Source organism: Palaemon carinicauda, chromosome 21 (genome assembly GCF_036898095.1).
Source record: "Palaemon carinicauda isolate YSFRI2023 chromosome 21, ASM3689809v2, whole genome shotgun sequence".
Classification (NCBI taxonomy): Eukaryota; Metazoa; Arthropoda; class Malacostraca; order Decapoda; family Palaemonidae; genus Palaemon; species Palaemon carinicauda.
The window spans coordinates 107,459,562-107,474,561 of NC_090745.1; the positions used below are offsets into that span (position 1 = coordinate 107,459,562).

A 15,000-nucleotide genomic window follows, 5' to 3' on the forward strand; every position below is an offset into this window, starting at 1 on the left:
GAAGACAGTGTAGCCTCTTAAAATGGGAGAAAAATCCATTGATATACATCTCTATGACGAATTCGAGTCCCTACAGTTAGCTTGAAGAGAGAACATTATTTTGACGACTTTGGGAATCGAGAAACTTAATTAAATGAAACAGTTTCCTAATTTTATCCAAGAGATGCTGGCAGGAAGGAGGGAAAAGTAATAGTTGGATAATCAGACGGAAACATATCATTTGCATTCGTATCTCCCCGAAGTCCCAGAAGCATTTCTGTAAAACTGCAAGATCATGAACAGGCAGACAAGGGCCACTGCCCCCCCCCACCCCCCACCCCCACACTCCCACCCTCCTCTCTCCATCCCGACAACACAGTGCGAAGTAATCTCCGGAGATTATTTCAAATTCCATTACTTCATTTTCAAAGTAAAGGCTTTTCTCCAGAATGGGGAAGCAACAGAACTAGTAAAAGGGAGACTTTGTAATGTGAGCGTTTGATATTCCGCCTTCATTAAAGGTGAACTTGATGCGGATGAGACAGTATATTATGGAGTGTGAATCTTGACATGAATATCTGGGTCCTAATTACGACTACTGTATGTGGATGATGATTGTCGATGAGATAATGAACAAGTGGTTTTTCTATGGGACTAGAAGCTCTGCCTCGAATCTAAGGGAATATATATATATATACTATATATATTTGTGTGTATGTGTGTGTGTAAATATATCTATATATATATATATATATATACATATATATATATATATGTTTATATACATATATATGTGTGTAAATTTATATATCTTATATATCTATATATATATATATGTGTGTGTGCGTGTAATATATATTATATATATATATATATATATATATACATATATATATATAATATTATGTATATATACATATATATATGTGTGTAAAATATATATATCTAGTATATATATATGTGTGTGTGTGTGTGTGCGTGTAAATATATATAATATATATTGTTTATATACATATATATGTGTGTAAATTTATATATCTTTATATATCTATATATATTATATATATGTGTGTGTGCGTGTAAATATATATTATATATATATATATATATATATCTATATATATACATATATATATATATTATATATATGTATATATACATATATATATGTGTGTAAATATATATATCTATATATATATGTGTGTGTGTGTGCGTGTAAAATATATATATATATATATATATATATCTATATATATAACATATATATATATATAATATATATGGTATATATAAAAGAATTAAAATAATTAATGAAGAAGTTAAATTATATTATTTTCTTATTTTATGTAAAAACAAGGATTGAAAAGTTACAATTATGTGTTGAGCTGTTCATTTGCGGTGGAAGCAAAATTGGATTTACTGTGTAAGAGAAGGTAGAGAGATCAGGGTTTTTTTAAATATAAATGATAAAAAAGATAAGTTTCTTATGCTTTAGCCTGAGTCTCTCTCTCTCTCTCATTCTCTCTCATCTCTCTCTTCTCTCTCTCTCTCTCAATGTTAACTGAATTAATTTCATACCAAGAAATATAAAAATATATTAAAAGATATACCACTATGAGATTCCATTTATAAGCTCGATTACATAAAACAAAAATAGTAAATAAGAATTTTATTAATAGTGGGAAAAGCAGGGTGCTATAAGCCCAAGAGCTCCAACAAGGAAAAATAGCCAGTGATGAAAAGAAATAAGGAAATAGACTGTATGAAAAAAAATAAAGAAATAAAATGTCTAAAGAACAGTAACAACATTAAAACGGATTTTTCATATATAAACTATAAAGAGAGACTTATGTCAGTCTGTTCAACATTAAAACATTTTTATAGCTTTGTCAAAGGTATATACTGTATAAGCCAAGTTCCAGAAAACAGTTGAAATGAAGAAAATATTAATTAGCCAAAAGAAAGCAGTCTGAAATATTACTAGACATAAACAATGTTTCAAAAGCATTCCTTTCTTTCATCCTATTCTGTCTTTTTCATATAAATGACGTCATGATATTTCATCATTTATGTATCAAGAATTTTCCTAAGTTATTATTTTTTTTTTTACATTTCTGTTTATTTCATGGTAGTGGTACAACAGTAGGTTTTCTTCCAGTCTGTTTGTGTTCCTATCATTATTATTGTTATTATTATTGTTGCTGGTGTTATAATTATGATTATTACCTGATCAGTGTATCGACTATACACATATGGTATTTCATATTATTAATGTGGCTTGTATATTTAATGCGTCTAGTTCGCGATTAGTATGTCTTCGTATATTCATGTGATGTGGTTTCTTCCATTGACGTATATTGAATCAAGACTTTAATTTGGTTGATATGATATGTTAAAGTTTATTATGATTTCTATACTAAGATGCTTTTTATTTGTATACTTAATTTTCATGTATGTATATACATGTATATGTGTGTATATGTATGTATATATACACTGTATATATGTATATGTATATGTATATATATTCAAATGTAGATATTATATATATATATATATATATATATTGTATATACTGTATATATATACATATATATACTATATATGTATGTGTGTATATATATTTATATATATTATATATGTGTGTGTGTATGTATATATGAGTGTGTAAGTACAAATATCGCTGTTGGTTTTGTATATATATTCTTACAAAAATTCTCTCTCATCTCTCTCTCTCTCTCTCTCTCTCTCTCTCGTCGAGCGAGAAGAAAGTTAATACCCCAGCCATTACTATTCAGAAAGTAGATAATTAGGAAAGCCTGTGCGAAGCTTCTTCGTGGAGAGAACGCTATCAAGCTCTAAACATGAATTATGAACTTTCGTCTCGTGTTTCGCGGAAAGAAGAAGAAGTTTAAAGCCACAAAAATCTCGCGGGGATTTTTGTTCTCCGGTTGAGGGAAAATTTTTCCTCTCTGCCCTTTTCGAAGACTTTGGGATTCATGACGAATTCTTGAGAGGCGATTTACTCGCTTTTGGTGCAATTATTTGATGTGATGAATTGCTGGATATATATGTGGAAATTTTTTTTTCTCTCTCTCTCTCTCTCTCATCTCTCTTCTCTCTCTCTCTCTCCTAAGAAAAAAGAGAAGATTTAGTTTTATGTATATATATATATGTGTGTGTGTGTGTGTGTATATATATACATATATATATATATATATATATACACACACACATTTTGTAATATATAGGCTGCTACATACTTTATATACAGTTATATGTATTTACATGTATATGTATGTTTGGAAAGTTGTGTGAGATAAGGAAGTGAGAGATAATGTGGGTAATAGTAAGGTTTTGATGTGCACGAGAATGGAGGGTAGTGCTAGGTTGAATGTCATGTTGAATAGAGGGTTACTAGAGAAAGTAGATCGGTTTAAGTAATTGCTTTCTGTTGTTGCTGCAAACTGTGGAGTGGAAACAGGTGTACGTTAGAGATTGAATAAGGATGTAAAGTGTTGAGGGCAGTGAAAGAAGTGGTAAAGAATAGAGGGTAAGAAATGAATGTAAAGAGAGTTCTGTATGAGAAAGTGATTGTACCAACTGTGATGCATGGATCGGAGTTTAAAGGCTTAAACGTTTTAAAGGCCGCTCATGAATAGCAGAGGCAAGGGACAGTGTTATTGCCCTATCAAGCAGGACGATACCCTAGGGACTGACCATGTATCATATGATCAGCGCCAAGACCGCTCTCCACCCAAGCTAGGACCAGGGAGGGCCAGGCAATGGCTGCTGATGACTCAACAGATAGACATATAGGCTCCACCAAACCCCCCAACCTTAGCTCACGAGGATGGTAAGGTTGCAGACACTAATGGCATTAACGAGACTGAGCGGGACTCGAACCCCCGAGTGGAAAACACCAAGCAGAGACGTCACCTATCAAGGAATGAAAGTCACGGAGAGGCAGAATTTGAATGTGTCCGAGATGGAGTGTCTGAGAAGTGTGGCTGGTGTATCTATTGGATGGGCTTAGGAACGAAGTAGTGACGGTGAGAACGGGTGTGAGAATTGAATTAACAGCATGAGTGGAAATGAATGTGTTGAGGAGGTTTGGCCATGTAGAGAGGATGGAAAATAGCTGTCTGCAGAAGAAGGTGATGAATGCAAGAGTTGTGGGAGAAGTGCAAAAGGAAGGCCAAGGTGTGTGTGGATGGATGGAGTGAAGAAAGCCTGTGTGTGTATGTGTGTATGTATGTATGTATGTATGTATTTATGCATGCCTACTCTTCCATAAAGAAAGGTACCCCTTCTTCTCTCTCTCTCTCTCTCTCTCTCTCTCTCTCTCTCTCTCTCTCTCTCTCTCTCTCTCTCCTCTCTCTCTCTCTCTCATACCATGGAGAAAACTGTTATCGCACCTCTTTTTACCCAAGAAAACCAAAGGACCTTCGCGTAAAAACTGTATTTTTTACCACACAAAAGATAAACAATTTCAATCACAGATTATCTTCTCCCCAACAGATTCTGCCCCAGACGTACACGTTAGTCTTCAGATGATCGGAGTGTTCCTCGGGGATGATGTAGCCATCAACTGCTCCGTGACTGCATACCCGAGACCGGTCGTCCTTTGGCAGGATAGCAGCGGCAAAATGATAATATCCGGTAAGAGACTGACTGTTTGATTCAAATAAACTTGGCTACTTGATTCGCCTGGTGTATACTTTCCCGTTTTCCACGGTCTTGTGGTATAATTCTCTTGCTTGAGGGTACATTCAAACACTCTATTTTATCCTATTTCTATTCCTCATATGAAATATTTATTTTAAGGTTGTTACTTTTCTTGAAATTTGTTATTTTAATTGTTCATTACTTCTCTTGTAGTTTATTTGTACCTTATTTCCTTTCCTCACTGGGCTAATTTTCCATGGTGGTCCCCTGAGTTTATAGCATCTTGCCTTTCAAACTAAGGTTATAGCTTAGCTATTAAAATAATAATAAATATAAACTAGCCTCTTGATTCGTCTGCTGTATAGCTTCCCGTCAAAAGGGTTCTATCAATATTTTTTTCGGACAAAATCATTCAGCGTAAAGTTGGGTTTCCATAGGATATATACATAGTTCCTTGCCCAAAGATATAGCCTAACAGAAAGCTGTCTCTAGCCAAAAGCTGTCTACAATTTACATAATATTCCGACTAAAAGATATCATGGTAAAATCCATGTCTAAGCAAAGGCTATCTCTCGGTTTCCCTTCAAAAGATATCTCCAGCCATCACCTGTCTTAAGTAGTTTCCTTCCAAAAGATACTTCTGTTCAAAACTTGTTTACATTGCTCTTGTAATAGAAATTATGTCCAACTAAAAGCTGTCTACATAGTCTCTCACCAAAAAATCTCCAATCCCCCAAAGATAGTTTTATACTTCACCACGTGATGTCTCTATATGGTTACCTTAAAACCATCCCATATAATTTCTTATCACTTGCTATACATGTTTTAGTGCTACCGCCAAGTAGATACCTATACTGTGTCTTATCAAATGCTTTCCCTGTGTGTATATTCAACTTAGAGCGAACTCATGTGTAAAAACCTTGATTTCTTCAGTCATCTCTTGGGCAATGCATTTAACTATTCTTGGGTAGTGTCATAACCTCTGTACCATGGTCTTCCACTGTCTTGGGTTAGAGATCTCTTGCTTGAGGGTACTCTCCAGCACACTATTCTACCTTATTTCTCTTGCTCTTGTTTTGTTAAAGTTTTTATAGCTTATATAGGATATATTTATTTTAATGTTGTTACTCTTCTTAGAATATTTTATTTTTCCGTTTTTCCTTTCCTCATTGGGCTATTTTCCCTGTTGGAGCTCCCGGGCTTATAGCATCCTGCTCTTTAACTAGGGTTGTAGCTTAGCAAGTAATAATAATAATAATAATAATAATAATAATAATAATAATAATCATATTTCTGCCTCAGGTGGTCGATACGAGGTACGTGAGAGCCAAGTCAGAGAGAGTCCCCCGGAACTGCATACGACTCTGATCATCCGGAGCGTGACGTCAGAGGACATCAGCACGTACAGGTGCAACGCTTCTATCGACAACGATAAGAACCGGGAAAAGAGTCTGTCTGTGCAGCTCAATGGTGTGTTTATATATATATATATATATATATATATATATATAATATATATATATATATATATATATATATATATATATATATGTGTGTGTATGTATATCCAAATAAGCCATATATATTTTTGATACATTAATGTCTGGATTCTCTTAACAACCTCGGGATCAGAGCCCCAGGTGAAATCACACAAAGACAAGAGCTTGGCTCCGGCCGGGAATCGAACCCTGGTCGGCAAGCTTGTACAGACAGTGACTAACCCACTTGGCCACGAAGAAAGATAAAAGTCAATGACAATTCTTCTGTACTTATACCTGTCGAATTCAGGTATTTTGTACTTAGAATTGAAATCAACCCATCTTCCCCATTGTAGCTAATTGGTAGTTTGTTACTTGGCATTCAATTAATGATAAATTTTGCACATTTTTACGTGTTTTTCATATTCAAATAAGCCATATATATTTTTGATACATTAATGTCTGGATTCTCTTAACGACCTCGGGATCAGAGCCCCAGGCGAAATCACACAAAGACAAGAACTTGGCTCCGGCCAGGGAACCGAACCCTGGTCGGCAAGCTTGTACAGACAGTGACTAACCCACTTGGCCACGAAGAAAGATAAAAGTCAATGACAATTCTTCTGTACTTATACCTGTCGAATTCAGGTATTTTGTACTTAGAATTGAAATCAACCCATCTTCACCATCGTAGCTAATTGGTAGTTTGTTACTTGGCATTCAATTAATGATAAATTTTGAACATTTTTACGTGTTTTTCATATTCAAATAAGCCATATATATTTTTGATACATTAATGTCTGGATTCTCTTAACGACCTCGGGATCAGAGCCCCAGGCGAAATCACACAAAGACAAGAGCTTGGCTCCGGCCGGGAATCGAACCCTGGTCGGCAAGCTTGTACAGACAGTGACTAACCCACTTGGCCACGAAGAAAGATAAAAGTCAATGACAATTCTTCTGTACTTATACCTGTCGAATTCAGGTATTTTGTACTTAGAATTGAAATCAACCCATCTTCACCATCGTAGCTAATTGGTAGTTTGTTACTTGGCATTCAATTAATGATAAATTTTGCACATTTTTACGTGTTTTTCATATTCAAATAAGCCATATATATTTTTGATACATTAATGTCTGGATTCTCTTAATGACCTCGGGATCAGAGCCCCAGGCGAAATCACACAAAGACAAGAGCTTGGCTCCGGCCGGGAATCGAACCCTGGTCGGCAAGCTTGTACAGACAGTGACTAACCCATTTGGCCACGAAGAAAGATAAAAGTCAATGACAATTCTTCTGTACTTATACCTGTCGAATTCAGGTTTTTGTACTTAGAATTGAAATCAACCTATTTTCACCATCGTAGCTAATTGGTAGTTTGTTACTTGGCATTCAATTAATGATAAACTTTGCACATTTTTACGTGTTTTTCATATTCAAATAAGCCATATATATTTTTGATACATTAATGTCTGGATTCTCTTAACGACCTCGGGATCAGAGCCCCAGGCGAAATCACACAAAGACAAGAGCTTGGCTCCGGCCGGGAATCGAACCCTGGTCGGCAAGCTTGTACAGACAGTGACTAACCCACTTGGCCACGAAGAAAGATAAAAGTCAATGACAATTCTTCTGTACTTATACCTGTCGAATTCAGGTATTTTGTACTTAGAATTGAAATCAACCCATCTTCACCATCGTAGCTAATTGGTAGTTTGTTACTTGGCATTCAATTAATGATAAATTTTGCACATTTTTACGTGTTTTTCATATTCAAATAAGCCATATATATTTTTTGATACATTAATGTCTGGATTCTCTTAACGACCTCGGGATCAGAGCCCCAGGCGAAATCACACAAAGACAAGAGCTTGGCTCCGGCCGGAAATCGAACCCTGGTCGGCAAGCTTGTACAGACAGTGACTAACCCACTTGGCCACGAAGAAAGATAAAAGTCAATGACAATTCTTCTGTACTTATACCTGTCGAATTCAGGTATTTTGTACTTAGAATTGAAATCAACCCATCTTCACCATCGTAGCTAATTGGTAGTTTGTTACTTGGCATTCAATTAATGATAAATTTTGCACATTTTTACGTGTTTTTCATATTCAAATAAGCCATATATATTTTTGATACATTAATGTCTGGATTCTCTTAACGACCTCGGGATCAGAGCCCCAGGCGAAATCACACAAAGACAAGAGCTTGGCTCCGGCCAGGAATCGAACCCTGGTCGGCAAGCTTGTACAGACAGTGACTAACCCACTTGGCCACTCGTTAAGAGAATCCAGACCTTAATGTATCAAAAATATATATGGCTTATTTGAATATGAAAAACACGTAAAAATGTGCAAAATTTATCATTAATTGAATGCCAAGTAACAAACTACCAATTAGCTACGATGGTGAAGATGGGTTGATTTCAATTCTAAGTACAAAATACCTGAATTCGACAGGTATAAGTACAGAAGAATTGTCATTGACTTTTATCTTTCTTCGTGGCCAAGTGGGTTAGTCACTGTCTGTACAAGCTTGCCGACCAGGGTTCGATTCCCGGCCGGAGCCAAGCTCTTGTCTTTGTGTGATTTCGCCTGGGGCTCTGATCCCGAGGTCGTTAAGAGAATCCAGACATTAATGTATCAAAAATATATATGGCTTATTTGAATATGAAAAACACGTAAAAATGTGCAAAATTTATCATTAATTGAATGCCAAGTAACAAACTACCAATTAGCTACGATGGTGAAGATGGGTTGATTTCAATTCTAAGTACAAAATACCTGAATTCGACAGGTATAAGTAGAGAAGAATTGTCATTGACTTTTATCTTTCTTCGTGGCCAAGTGGGTTAGTCACTGTCTGTACAAGCTTGCTGACCAGGGTTCGATTCCCGGCCGGAGCCAAGCTCTTGTCTTTGTGTGATTTCGCCTGGGGCTCTGATCCCGAGGTCGTTAAGAGAATCCAGACATTAATGTATCAAAAATATATATGGCTTATTTGAATATGAAAAACACGTAAAAATGTGCAAAATTTATCATTAATTGAATGCCAAGTAACAAACTACCAATTAGCTACGATGGTGAAGATGGGTTGATTTCAATTCTAAGTACAAAATACCTGAATTCGACAGGTATAAGTACAGAAGAATTGTCATTGACTTTTATCTTTCTTCGTGGCCAAGTGGGTTAGTCACTGTCTGTACAAGCTTGCCGACCAGGGTTCGATTCCTGGCCGGAGCCAAGCTCTTGTCTTTGTGTGATTTCGCCTGGGGCTCTGATCCCGAGGTCGTTAAGAGAATCCAGACATTAATGTATCAAAAATATATATGGCTTATTTGAATATGAAAAACACGTAAAAATGTGCAAAATTTATCATTAATTGAATGCCAAGTAACAAACTACCAATTAGCTACGAAGGTGAAGATGGGTTGATTTCAATTCTAAGTACAAAATACCTGAATTCGACAGGTATAAGTACAGAAGAATTGTCATTGACTTTTATCTTTCTTCGTGGCCAAGTGGGTTAGTCACTGTCTGTACAAGCTTGCCGACCAGGGTTCGATTCCTGGCCGGAGCCAAGCTCTTGTCTTTGTGTGATTTCGCCTGGGGCTCTGATCCCGAGGTCGTTAAGAGAATCCAGACATTAATGTATCAAAAATATATATGGCTTATTTGAATATGAAAAACACGTAAAAATGTGCAAAATTTATCATTAATTGAATGCCAAGTAACAAACTACCAATTAGCTACGATGGTGAAGATGGGTTGATTTCAATTCTAAGTACAAAATACCTGAATTCGACAGGTATAAGTACAGAAGAATTGTCATTGACTTTTATCTTTCTTCGTGGCCAAGTGGGTTACTCACTGTCTGTACAAGCTTGCCGACCAGGGTTCGATTCCCGGCCGGAGCCAAGCTCTTGTCTTTGTGTGATTTCGCCTGGGGCTCTGATCCCGAGGTCGTTAAGAGAATCCAGACATTAATGTATCAAAAATATATATGGCTTATTTGAATATGAAAAACACGTAAATAATGTGCAAAATTTATCATATATGTATATGTATATATATGCAGTATATATTATATATATATATATATATATATATATATATATATATATATATATATATATATATATATATATATATATATATATATTTGCAAAATCTCCTAAGTGGAATAATTCACACTAATGTTTTTATATCGTTTTTCCCCCTTTTTTCTATATTTTTAAAATCTTCTGAATGGGTTAATTCACAATAATGTCTTTTTATGTGTTGCAATTTCTTTGATATATTTATCATTCATATATATTTATAAATATGTTTGGTCAGTATTATAATACTTTTAAAATCTATAAATGCCTATAATTAATATTAGACTAAAATCTACTTGATCTTTAAAAATAAAATATAAATGTATATATTTTATCACCAGTAGTTTAGAAATTAATCAAAAGGTATAGATACACGAAGTGAATATCCAAGAGAGCGTACTTGATAGCAATGAAATCACTAGCTAAGTTTCACTCGTATCAGGAGAAAAAATCAATTAATTATTTAAAAAAAAAAATAACAATGCCTGGTGTCATATTATGTAGGCATGAGAACTCAAGTTGAAATATCGGCTTTATATTTTCGAAGGAAAGAAAACTAATATATGATTAAGTGATTTTGTGTTGTCAAGGGAAATATAGAAATAGATTAATTCAAAATATATTATATAATATTTCTTTCTTATTTCATCTCACGGTGTCTTCCATCCAACAGAAATATCTCGACCATCTACAGAGTCTTCCGTACCGTTCGACGTCCCCTATAAAGGTACGTTTCTTTATGGCATTAATAACTCAAATAAAACCACAAGTAAGAGGATCTTGCATCCTTGAGATATACCTCTCTTCTTGTTCCATCCAGTTGCAGCATCTCTTCAAAATACCCTTTTCCCTCATGGCAGTTTAAGGGATGACCTATTTAGGCTAAAACCATTGCATTTAAATTTTTTTATTTTAAGAATTATTACCTCAATATACTATATAAATTCATTTCTATACGTCTAAAGATGGTTTTCAGACGTCTCGTGCACTCTTCGAGGTCCCCTTTTCCCTAAAGGCCGTTTAAGGGATGACCTCTTAAGGCTGAAAACATTGCATTTAAATTTATTTGTTTCAAGAATTATTACCTCAATATACTATGTAAATTCGTTTCTATACGTCCAAAGATGGTTTTCAGACGTCTCGTGCACTCTTCAATGTCCCCTTTTCCCTCAAAATAATTTAAGAGATGACCTTTTCATGTTAAAAACATTGCATTTCCTTTTTTGGTTTCAAGAAATATTACCTCAGTATACTATATAAATTTATTTCCATATTTTCAAAATTTCAAAAACAGATTTCAGACGTCTCGTCAACTCTTCCTTATGGGTATAATTAAAAACGAGACAATTTACCCAGATACTGTCTGTGGTTTAATTGAAAAGACTCAAACATAAATATGTCGAGATGTTTAAAAACTGGCTGTGAATGTATACTAATATATTAGCAATTGTTGTTTGTATATGCGTATTTGTCTCTGGTCAACATTAACTTCATACCATAATCTATGTATCAGTTGCAGGTATGACCTTGTTTGACCCCAGTGGCTCCATTTTAGTGGATATTGGAAGAGATATTCAAAATTGTCGGATTCCGGAATATTTTCTTGTGGTTTTGAGAGCGGAGCTGTCATGCAAACCTAGTTTATTGTTTTGTAATTTTAATTGATTGATAGTAGCAACTGTAAACAAATGCTCTATCGTTACATAACTTATGTTAGTTACTATACTCAATTTTATTTAATGAGGCGCATATGCACTGACTCGCAGCGGTGCCCTTTTAGCTCGGAAAAGTTTCCTGCTATCTGATTGGTTAGAATTATTTTGTCCAACCAATCAGTGATCAGGAAACTTTTCCGAGCTTAAAGGGAACCCTTGCTAGTCGGTGCATATCTGCCTCATTAAAAAGAATTGACTATAGTATCCATTACATGAAGATGTTTTCAGCGGTATTAATATTTTCTATACTCTTTTGTAATCTCTATAGCGAAGACATTATTCAAAGGATTACTCGGCTAACATAAGCGAAGCTTCTCACTTTTGCCATCTTTTAACCAGCTTCGAAATATTTTGAATCATCATAATTTCGGTATTGTGGAACTCTCTTCTTTTTTTTCTTTTTTTTTGCGTTCAGTATAGCGAAAAATATTCCACAAAATTTCAAAAATATAGAACTGAGTTTCGTTCAAATTTTGAGATGGAATAGTATTAATTAATAAGCAAAGGTCAAAATAACCAGAATCTTGCATGACAACTCCAAGGTTTAGGAAACATCACTTCTCCAAGTGTTGTATTTTGAGGGATAATATTGGCCTTACACAACAGCAGTCTGTTTCCCCCCAAGTAACAGTTGATCTAAAATTGCCCTTTTTTTTTTTTTTTTTTTTTTTTTTTTTTTTTTTTTTTTAGTAGATTCGAATCAAAGCTATACCGCTTATTCGGAAATCTAAAGAATTTGTCACCAATTTAGACTCAATTCGTGAACTTTCCCATTAATTATTCATTCAGGTCATTAAAACTCTATAAAGATAAACAGAGAAGACGATGAGTTAATGAAGGGTCTTACAGGCAAGTATTTGGTTATACAAATAACTGTGATAGCAACAATGCAACATGGCGTCTGTGTTTTATTTATTCATATATTTCTTGGCTTTTTTTAACTTGTGTGGCTTTGCTATATTATACCATATAGATATATCTCGTACTTCTTCCTACAGAGATATTGAATTCTTAGCAGTTTTTTTTATTTCGTTTTTTCTTTCTGTCGCTTTTGCTGTGGTTTCGTTATATCGATTTTATAAGAATTTCTTGTTTGTGAAGATAGAAGAGTCTTATATAATTATATGCTTTTAGGATCATTTGTTTGTGCCTGTCTGTTTGTCTGTCTGTCTTCCTAACTGTCTGGTCTATCTGATATTCAGATATAGTATTAGCTTTCTCTCTTACTCTCTTATCACGAATATCACATTTCTCATTCTCTTTTATGTATTACTTTCAATGTATATATATATATATATATATATATATATATATATATATATATATATTTATATTTATATATATATATATATATATATATATATATGTATATACATATATGATTATACGTATTCATATATATATATATATATATATATATATATATTATATATATATATTATATATATATATATATATATATATATATATACATATATATATATATATTTATATATATATATATGTACATATAGATAGATATATATATATATACTGTATATGATTGAAATATTTTTCAGCTCTCTCTCTCTCTCTCTCTCTCTCTCTCTCTCTCTCTCTCTCTCTCTCTCTCTCTCTCTCTCTCTCTCTCTCTCTCTCATTTTCAGCTACATGTGTATGTGTCCATCTTCCTCCTCATCCCTACTGGCCCATCTTCTCGCTTCCTTTTTTTTCTGCATATCTCTCCCTCTTCACCCGCAGGACTTCGACCTCCCAAGAACATGCAGAAGTCCCTCTCGAAGCAGAGTAGTATCAACGATATCCCCGAACGCTTCGAGAAGCCCACCAGTTTCCTCCCAGGGAATAAACCAGGTAAAATCGCCGTAAAGGAAAACCATCCTTGTCATTATAAAATGATGTCAACAACCCATGTCATAATTAAATAGTATCAACAAGCGATGCAAAATCATTATAAAAAACAATAACATAAAAGACGTATAAATGGATAATAAGAGCGAGACCTGCAAAATCATTATAAAAACAGTGACATAAAAAAGACGGGTAAGTGGATTATAGAGCAATCCATGCAATATCAATGTAAAAACAGTAAATATAAAAAAAGACGGATAAGTGGATAATCAGAGTAAGCCATGCAATATCAATGTAAAAACAGTAAATATGAAAAAGACGGGTAAATGGATAATCAGAGTAAGCCATGTAATATCAGTATAAAAAAACTAACATAAAAAGACAAATTGATAACAAGAACAAGCCATGCAATATCATTATAAAACCAGTTGAATAAAAAAGAAGGATAAATAGATATTAAGAGCAAGCCAAGCAGTATCAATATAATAAACAATAACATAATAAACACGGGTAAATGTATAATAAGAGCAAGCTATGCAAAATCAATATAAAAACAGTAAAATAAAAGAGACGGATAAATGGATAATAAGAGTAAGCCATGCAAAATTAATATGAAAATATACTAAAATAGAAAAGACGAATAAATGGATTAAATGTGAAGATAAGAGTCCCTTGCTTTGGTATAGTTCTATTTTCATTTCTTGTAAGATACTTTTTCTTTGGCTTCTCATTGGTGCTCAGTTTTGTTTCTCGTGTTGGTTTCCTTTACTATTAGACTAGGTAGGAAAAATTATATGCCAATCAGTTTAATTTTTTTATCATTTTATCGTTTTTTATCGTAAAGTTAAAAGAATTCTTAATTATGAAGTTGGTACTTGTTTATATTCATTTCTTATACATTTAAAAAAAATAGGACTATCAATCATATGGCTACAGAAAATCACCTCATTTGTGGTTTATATGTTAATAAATCGAAAGTAACTTCAAACCAAAATTATTTAAAACATACGGTAAATATGAACCATTTTGGAGTTAATTTTTTTTTTTCAATGAAATAGAAACAACCAAAGTCAAAAATTAATTCAGGTTTGTAGTAAATACCCCCGAAATCCATTATCATGTGCCCTTTTGTCCCTATTTAAATGATAACTGATCCTATTCTATTCTTAAATCAAAGACCACTTTACCCTTTTAGATGGTGTGAGATGCAGT

At 33.8% G+C, this 15,000-nt stretch overlaps 1 protein-coding gene across 1 annotated transcript in view; it reads left to right on the forward strand.

Annotated features, from left to right (window-relative positions):
• Positions 1-15,000, forward strand: part of LOC137615047 (protein amalgam-like) — a 512,182-nt gene that overhangs the window by 481,090 nt on the left and 16,092 nt on the right. Inside the window, exons 5-8 of the mRNA XM_068344680.1 lie at positions 4,501-4,641; positions 5,950-6,117; positions 10,899-10,952; positions 13,681-13,791. Of these exons, the coding sequence (XP_068200781.1) occupies positions 4,501-4,641; positions 5,950-6,117; positions 10,899-10,952; positions 13,681-13,791 (474 nt within the window). The remainder of the gene's footprint in view (positions 1-4,500; positions 4,642-5,949; positions 6,118-10,898; positions 10,953-13,680; positions 13,792-15,000) is intronic.